General features: G+C 36.2%; 1 protein-coding gene across 1 annotated transcript; it reads right to left on the minus strand.

The window, feature by feature from the left end:
- Window positions 1-6,632: 6,632 nt before the first annotated feature.
- Window positions 6,633-8,994, minus strand: LOC309701880 (ladderlectin-like). Its single transcript, XM_082526202.1, has 6 exons — window positions 8,957-8,994; window positions 8,799-8,876; window positions 8,419-8,525; window positions 7,497-7,631; window positions 7,117-7,228; window positions 6,633-6,970 (listed from the first exon to the last, which is right to left on the minus strand). Exons 2-6 carry the CDS (start codon window positions 8,857-8,859, stop codon window positions 6,900-6,902), a joined length of 486 nt encoding a protein of 161 aa, XP_082382328.1. The 5' UTR covers window positions 8,860-8,876; window positions 8,957-8,994; the 3' UTR covers window positions 6,633-6,899.
- Window positions 8,995-9,338: the final 344 nt, after the last annotated feature.

Below are 9,338 nucleotides of genomic sequence, written 5' to 3' on the forward strand. Positions count from 1 at the left end.
GTGATTCAGCTGCCTGACCTTCAGGCACTGGAGAAGTGCGGGCTTGTACTTCTACCTGTAACAACTGAAACTGGTGTTGAAGTGCTTTAAAACGTTGTTCTTGCTTTGCACTTTCCTCCTTCTGTTTAGCCTCTCTGGCCTCCTGCTGGCCCATATGTGAACGGAGAAGAGAGATCAGATCCAGTATCGTTGGCCCTCAGTGCTGTCTACCCCTCCAGAAACTCCATTCTCCTCTTGTTCTCCATCGACTTGTCCTTCTGAGCCCATTTGCTGGCTTGGTACATCTCCTCGGACTACTCTCACACTCCTTGTTCCTCTCTGCATGGTTTGATAAGGAGTGAAGAAAAAAAGAGGGAAAAAACAAAAAAGAACTATGCCTTTTTTGTGTGTGTGTAGTTTTTTAAACTGGCTATATCTCACTGCTGCCACCAATTGTCATGATCCAAGCAGTCAGAAATACAGAGGCACAAATGTAATCTTCAAAAACATGGGTTTTATTATACTCCAAAAAGGACAAGATGATTACAAAAATTCAAAATAACAAAAATAAACTTTTTAAGAACCAAGTGGGCCCATAAAAGAGGTTAACTTAACAGAACGCTACTCAAAAGTTACTTAACAAAAACATAACTCAACAAACTGACAAATGAGAAACAGCTCCAGTTATATAGCAAATGAATAAACCATTATACACACCAAAGGTGAAAACTAAAGAGATAACAGCTAACCATCTTTCAAGAAGAAACACATTCCCCCTGCATGGTCACAATATATGGTCCAGTCCACTTTATTGGCTTCTGCATTTAAACCAGCTCCACCCTCAGCCTCCTCTTTCAGCCAAACCAGGAAGGACTGGAGCAGAGGTCAGGTAACTCAGAAAGAGCAGAAATATAATAAAAATAATATATACCTATATAAAATAACAAACAATGCAAAGCAAAGTCCATGCCACCATTTAGGCTATAGCTTAGTGCTGTCATGCATTACAGGTAAACTCAAAATATCAAATTATGATCACAGAAGCTTCAGAGCATAATGTAAACATAAGACAAAAGACCAAATGAATATTACCTAAGTATCTCAATTGTGTGATTGCATGCAGCCATCACAGTGACCTTGGCTTTACTAAGGTGACTTCTGTTTTGCCTGCTTTTTAGAATATACTTTTACAATGCTTTGGTCTTTAAAACACCATATGTATATCCATTTTTTTATATTTGTGTGACACATTCCTTCTTGCATAAAGGTGCAGAAGAGCACAAATTCTCTTATACTTTTTAATAACAATGATCACTAACATTGCACACAGTGAACAGAACTGTTAGATAAGAATTTGATCATCAAAAGGTCTTTCCTTGTATGATTATTAAAAGGGAGAGGGATTAGTAACAGAGGGAAAGATTTTACTTCATCTTTTTTTCAGTTTTACATTAAACAGTTCAGTTCTTTTGCTTGTTTAAATTTAGACAGATTTATCATCGCACTCTCATATACACTTTTGTTGTTGATGCAACATAAATGTGCATCAATAGGTATGTTATGTGTCTTTTTACATTCTGATTTTAATCATAGAATTGATCATGTTTAATCCTCATGTTACGTCCCCAAATGAAAGCTAGGCGAAGAGGGTGGATCCGGGTGAAATGAAAAGAACACCAGGCAGAGGTAGTTAACGCAAAATATATCTTTATTATAATCAATTAACTCAATAATCATATAAGTAGTAATAACAAAAAGAGACAGCACCGCTGCTTTAACCCTTTAAGACCTACCATAGAACCAAGTCCGCCAGAGCTTATATTATATTTTTACATGCTGTGGTGCCATTTTTGGGAGCATTTCAAGTTGCTATACATCAATACAACCATTATAGCCCAGATTTTAATAATATGTATTCATTAAGTGCATAGTAATTACATAAATTGCAAAAAAGTGCAATAAACTACAAAACAATTGAAAATGGTTTTTGCTTTTTTTACATATATTTCTAGTTAGAGAAATTTAAGAGGCTTATCCCTCAAAACTGTAAATACAAAAAAGTTGCACAAAATAATTTCCTACCACAGGAACTTTATTTTGAGTGTCTTCATGGTTTTATTTTTGAAATACACCAATTTTTATATACTGCAGGAAAAACAAAAATAAATATTATACTGCAAATTTGCAAAAAAGCAGCATATGCATCAAAATGAACGATTTCCAGCAGTGCAATATGAGTCCTAAGCATCCCAGAAACGACACAGAAAGTCAAAGATAACTTTTAAAAACACCATTATAGGCCCTGAGGCCCTGATGGTAAAAAAAAACAACAACTACATTTCCACGAAAATGACGTCACTTCCGGTTTCGGGCAGGTAATGGGGGACATGCAAAAGTTCGCACTGACGTCTATTCCAACGTAGGAAGTGTTACATACAGCTGATCGGATCAGCAAAGCGTTTTTCTGGAATATTATGTTTTTGTTGCTGCAAGTGCTTTTCATCTCCCTCTCTGTTCCTCTCTCTCCTTCTTTGTGCTGACAATCAAGCCAAACACCAACATCATCAAATATACAGTTGAAACCAGGTATTTATGTACTCTTCAGATAAAAACACAAACACTTTTTTAATTGCAACATCAAATCAGACTAAATGTTTATTTCTTTAGATTGATAAATATAAAAAAAACATATTTGTTAACTTTAAGAGTAAAAAGAGAAACTATCTGTATTTCTTAATTGTAAATAGTACCAAATTGTATTCAAAATTGAGCCACACTTATGGAGGTCCACAATTCTGTTCCTGGTGTTTTGGTTGACATCTCTTGATTTCCCCATGTCAAAGAAACAGGCTCTGTGTTTTGCCTTATATGCATCCACAGGTGTGCCACCAATTTACTCACATGGACTCTACTAACCTATCAGAAGCTTCTTCAGCTCAGAATGGAATCGTCTGAAGTTTTCTTATTAATTAACAATAAACTTAGTGTATTTAGTTATTAAAATAGACAGCTCCCTCTTTTTATTCTGACATTTAACTAATTCAAAAGATATTTCAACATTTATCTAAAACAAAAGTTTACTCTACATTTATGTTTAACAGTAAAAAAAAGTTTTTATGTTTTCTCCATAAAGTGTATGTAAATATCTGGTTTCAACTGTGAATATACTGCTGTGTACTGAAATCCCTCTTGTTTTGCATAGATATACTGAACAACATCCAAAGCATAATATATAAAATAACATCTACCTGAGTTTTTTCTTTGAAAGAAGCTCCTTATATCCATTGTTGTGTTCATCAGCAGTGTTGGTCAAGTTACTTGAAAAAAGTAATCAGTAACTAATTACTGATTACTTCCCCAAAAAAGTAATCCCCTTACTTTACTGATTACTTATTTTCAAAAGTAATTAATTACTTAGTTACTTAGTTACTTTTTAAAAACACGATTTACAACCTGAGTAGCTGATAAAGCGATAGATCTTTCAGCCCAATTCTACTTTTTCTGCATAATCCATCATACAAAATGTGATCAGATGGAAAAGTCTCTTTTTTTAACTTGTTTTATTAGTTTTAATCTTTTAACTTTATGCATCAAGCAAAAATTTAATTATATGCAACATTCTCTGACTGGAAGAAATTAGTTTAACATTGAAACCTATTTTCTGCACGTTCCAGCTCATAAAATAAAATGTTTTTTGTGTTTACACTCAGTCTTTCAAATAGATGCAAGTAAAACACAGCAGAAAATAAATAAAGTCAAAGACTCAGCGGTCCTGTTGCTCTATTTTCACCTGTAAAGCAGGAGTGGGGCAGGCGGAGGGTTACCCTGGTGCAGGTGTGCCGCGGTCAGTGGAAGAATCCGCGAGTTTCTCTGTGAGTTTCCCATTACGTCGTAGCTACTCGGTGCTTGTTGGAAGTTTAGGGGTTTTTTCGCTGTAAAAAGAAGTTTTCTTCCCACGCACAGCGGACACTAATGTTTTTGTCACTTTTTATGGAATCAAACTCAAAGTAAGGTCAGTACTTCCACGCTTTAAACGCTGCACGCTCATACTCTCTCTGCACTCGATATGTGATCCATTGTTGATCTGCACACAGCTGTTGTCACTAACGGCGCACTCGCTTACGTCACTGTCGTGAGACATTCTCGCAAAAAAATCACGGTTTTAGTAACGCAGTAACGCAGCGTTCCTACGGGAAGTAACGGTAATCTAATTACCGGTTTTGCAATAGTAATCCCTTACTTTACTCGTTACTTGAAAAAAGTAATCAGATTACAGTAACGCGTTACAAGTAACGCGTTACTGCCCATCTCTGTTCATCAGTACACAATTGAAACCGATTTAGAGAGTTTTTTTAGCCCTGGAGGGTAACAACTGAAAATATGAAATGTAAGCTAAGACTTTCTAGAAAATCAGCATTGCTGTTCGGCTTTTTATTTATCCATTTGTTGATCCACTCGAAGAGCAAGTAACACAACCAAGTAATCAGTTTAATCTCAGTTTTTTGTGATACACCGTCATATTTACATTATTAGTTCAGTACGAACGATTTTCTTTGGTACCTGGTCAAACTTAAGCTCTCCTCTGTCTGCAACAAACTCGCAGGCAGCAGCTTCCCCCCCTTTGCTCACATTTGTGCTGTGCTCAGTCGCTAGTGCCTGAGCTCAGATCATACCAAAATTAGGGGGAATTTACGACGGTGCGCTCTGTGCTTCGTGTGTTGTTTTTTGTTTTATACAGTTGTCAGTCAGGCATCTAACTAAAAAAAATTACACTCCAAAAGACCCCATGCTTCTGAAAAAAATGACCCGGGCTTAAGCCCAGTACGCCACCCCGCTCCGCTGATGGTTGACTCCAAATCTCCCGAACACTATGGTGATTTGAGAACGCAAGACCGAAACAGCGAGACCAAGACCGAGACCAAGACAAAAGTCCGTCGAGACCAAGACGAGACCAAGACCACGTAAAAGTGGTCTCGAGACATCCAACTCTACCTGGAAGAAATAAATGCATGAACTAGTTTTTCAGCATCACTCTGAGATAGGATATTTCTAATTTTAGAGATGGTGCGCAAATGGAAGAACGCAGTCTTACATATTTGTTTTATATGTGCATTGAAGGACATGTCCTGGTCAAAAATGACTCCAAGGTTCCTCACAGCGTTACTGGAGGCCAAGGTAATGACATTCAGAGTAAGAATCTGGTTAGATACCATATTTCTAAGCTTTTCACGGCTGAGTACAATAAACTCAGTTTTGTCTGAATTAAGAAGCAGAAAGTTAGCGGCCATCCAGGTCTTTATGTCTTTAAGACATTCCTGCAGTTTAACTAATTGGTGTGTGTTATCTGGCTTCATGGACAGATAGAGCTGGGTGTCATCTGCATAGCAGTGAAAATGTATGCTATGTCTTCTAATGATGCTGCCTAAGTGAAGCATGTATAATGTAAACAGAATTGGTCCTAGCACTGAACCCTGTGGAACTCCATAATTAACCTTAGTGTGTGAAGATGACTCTCCATTTACATGCACAAATTGGAGTCTATTAGATAGATATGATACAAACCACTGCAGCACAGTACCTGTAATACCTACAGCATGTTCTAATCGCTCTAATAGGATATTATGGTCAACAGCATCGAATGCTGCACTCAGTAGGCACCCCCATACTCTGCAACCCGTCAGGGAAAGGGGGGCCCTAGTTCGGCAGCGCCGCCTGGCCCCTCAGAGCCCAGGACAGCCCACCCGACCCCACCACAGAGAAAACTGCACCCACCCCGTCATCCACTCATCTTCCAGACTACACAAGACAATAGACTCACAGGCTGAGATCTTCCTCCACCTCTCCTGTATCTCCCCCTCCTGCAGAGTGAGTTGCTGAAGAGAGGAGACCTCCTGCAAGGCCTTGTGTGGTTGATGAAGAGAATGTGCATTAAAGGATACGCTGTGGAATTGCCAGTACCAGTATGATCGTGTATCCTTCCTACTATCCTGCTAAGGTTTCTGTAGTAGTCTGACGTAGTAATTGCTAAATAATTTGTCAAACAGAGCAACCTCAGCCTCATTTCAAATAATACGTTTAAAAGACATTATCAAGCATTTTTAAGTAGAAATAACTTTATCTTTCTTCATCACAAGCTAGCTGGTGTTGTCTGTAAAAAGGCCTTTAATCAGTAGGTAAAGTTCTAGAATAAACCAGTAAAGTGTAATTATCAAAAATAACCCAGTGATTTTTAGAGTGTTGGAATTCACTTTTTGCTTACCATGTTTTATTTCATAGTAGAGGAGAAATCAGTGATATCTGATCAGGTCACAGTCTAGCACTATTAGGTGAAATTAAAATTTTGGGAAGAGGGAAGCAAAGGAGGGGAGACTTATTTAAAGAGAGACCTCATCATGTGTGTGTTTTGTGTGTGTGTGTGTGTCTAATTGTATGCTCGTGTGTGCTGATGCAAAAGCAAGAATTAGATGGAGGACGCAGAAGCAAAAAGCATCAGATTAAAAATATTAAAGTAATTTCATGAGAAATTAGTGTAGTTTCAAGCAGATTTATACGTGGGTTAATCTATCAGTCAGTTAATCTAATCAGTGAGTGTTTAAAAACTGAACTGAAAGCTTACATAATGTTACACAAAAACACAGATACTCACAGACCAGTTTGATTCAATGCTTAATAGTTTAATGATGCAGAAGAGAAAAAAAGTTTTGTTTTTAAGTTTTTGCTAAAAGCATTCTTTCCATTACACATTTCAATTGCTCCTTTTAAAAGACACAATCACACTATTTTATGTCACTTGTCGCTTCATTCCTTATGCATCGTTACAGCAAAAGAAAAAGGTAAAGATGTGAAAACAGATATTTTGAGTGATATATGAGAGAATTTCTTTCTTTTTCAGATGATGTGCCTTCATGTCAGCCCAGGAATCATGACTTACTCTTAATGCAGACAGAAGGGAATTGGGACTGGCAAGACTGATCATTCATACACGGGTCTCCTGTAAGCACCAAAAATCAACTTTAACCGAAATTTTTGTTGCCTGGACACAAAAATATAGAATATATGAGAAAAAATGCTTTGGTTTTTTTTTGGTTTTATGTATAATGACAATAGCACTTCTATATATTATGTACAATATTATACCTGAAGAATTAATTTCCATGCAGTGCTCGTTGCCCCCCGAGTTGTTAGGCTCCCTCCGACACCAGTTTGTGTATTGGAAACGTGTTCCATCGATCCAAAACCAATAACCCTCCTACAGAACAGAAAAACGTTAAAAATAAGAAATCGTTTTTTAACGAAACTACACTTTAACATTATACATCGACTACCAAGTTTGGACACACCTTCTCATTTATTGGTTTGTACTTTCACTACTACCGACATTGTAGATAGAAACTGAAGATATCAAATATATGAAACAAGATATATGGAATTATATGGCAATGAAAAAAAGATAAGAGTGAAACATAAGTAAAATATCCAATGGATAGATTTATGTTTTAACTGGCAGACTGGCATACCTGTAGACCATCAGAACCACCAATCCATGTTCGAACATTAGTTCTACTCCCATCAGATATCACCCTCTGAATCAGCTGGTATTCCCCAAGGCTCTGTACAGATGCAAGGTTTGCAGTCATGGTCTGACAGTTTCTCTACAGTAAACAAAAAGACAGAAGAGTTACAGAAGATTTATAAAACAACCTTCATGATTACACCACCACAAACATACAAACAATAATAAAACATACTAAGAAATATTTACATTGACTGACAAAATTATTGATTTTAATTATCTGACCTTTTATTAATAGCTTACAATTCAACAAGTAACAAAAGTAACGTTTTTTAATAATTATTATATTGAAAGGTCTAATTATTAATACATTTACAATCATTTATCATTCAGAATTATTTCATGCAGTTAATGTTGGTGGCTTAAACCATTTACTGCAATAATTAGCATTATTTTTATAAATTAAAAAAATAATATTTGCTATTATAAGCTTGGATGCATATTTCACAGTACAGCTGGTTTTAATCGAAGCAAAAATTGACAGGTGATTTATCCATGGCATAAATTGTAGGAACGTGAAACTAGAGACGTTAGTTTATTTGCTTCTTTGTTTGTATTTCTTGTTTACTAATATGTTGTTACTGTTTACTTGTTAAAATGTAAAGCATATATGACATACATACATATTAGAAAAAATGATAGCATTATTAATATTCAATCAATGATAACATTAATAATGATCAATACATACTATTATCATTTTAGACAAATTTTAACAGCACATTGGCTTTGATAAAATGTTAATAATTGTCAATATAAATTTCTTTAATATAATATGTAAAAAAATATTATTATAAGTTCTTATCCAAATATTAAAGAATCAAAGAAACACAGTCACAGTAACTGGTGAGTCCTGATGTTATTACCTGAGCATCACCCCAGGATAAGAGTGTAGAAACATAGAAGTAACATTTGTTGTTGGACTCAGTCCAACCAGCGGGACATGAGGACTTCTTGAGAACATAGCACTCATCTGAAGACAAAGCAAACATACTGTGTGACAAAATGCTGACTCAATTCCCCCTTTACTGGAATAATTATAATTATTGTCATTAACTTGTGTTTTATTGGTACTAGTTTTACTTTTCAACAAATTTCAACTGGAAAATGTGTCATTTTCTTCCTTTAGATTTCTATTTTTAAAAACGTGTATTTAAAAATAGATCTCATTATTTGGACAGCTGTATATAGCCCATTGACATGCACAACATTCAGTATGATACTAGTAACATACTTTTATACTTACCCTGAGCAGCGGTCAGAGCCATCATTGCACAGAGAAGTGCAGATGCAGTCAGCAGCTTCATGATGATGTTTAGTGTTTCTGTAAGAAACACATTAACAAAAGTGATTAGCAGTTTGATAAAGAAAGGATAGAAGATCCTCAGCATATTTGTAACATACCTGTCTGTAGAATGTCTTCTTCTCTTTCAAGTGTCAGCCTGTAGCTTCAACCCCATGTAGAGATGAGCACTTATATACACTTTCTTATATTTACATTTCGATACCAGGAAGAAATGAACTAGAAATACTTAACCCTTTAAAGCCGGTGGGAGCGGGCACGCTCCGTTTTGCGTAACTATTTTTAAATCCTGGTAGCACTGCAACCACGTAAGCTAGCGCAATAAGCTTTCTTTTGCATATGAAACCGGAGGAGTTGTATTTACATCATATGCCATCAGCTTGTCCTAGGTCAGTTTCCTTCCACATATAGCTTTGCAAAAACTGCGTAAAAAGCACTTGCAGCAACAAAAACACAATATTCCGGAAAGATGCTTTGCCGATC

Source organism: Aulonocara stuartgranti (assembly GCF_965226115.1).
Source record: "Aulonocara stuartgranti genome assembly, chromosome: 3".
NCBI classification, from domain to species: Eukaryota; Metazoa; Chordata; class Actinopteri; order Cichliformes; family Cichlidae; genus Aulonocara; species Aulonocara stuartgranti.

Excerpts from the sequence above, each read along its gene's own strand:
- LOC309701880 (XM_082526202.1), bottom strand. The coding sequence starts at position 8,859 with ATGAAGCTGCTGACTGCATCTGCACTTCTCTGTGCAATGATGGCTCTG. Across the intron at positions 8,526-8,798 it reads GGCTCTGACCGCTGCTCAGG|ATGAGTGCTATGTTCTCAAG; the intron begins GTAAGTATAAAA and ends CTTTGTCTTCAG. Across the intron at positions 7,229-7,496 it reads GTGGTTCTGATGGTCTACAG|GAGGGTTATTGGTTTTGGAT; the intron begins GTATGCCAGTCT and ends TCTGTTCTGTAG.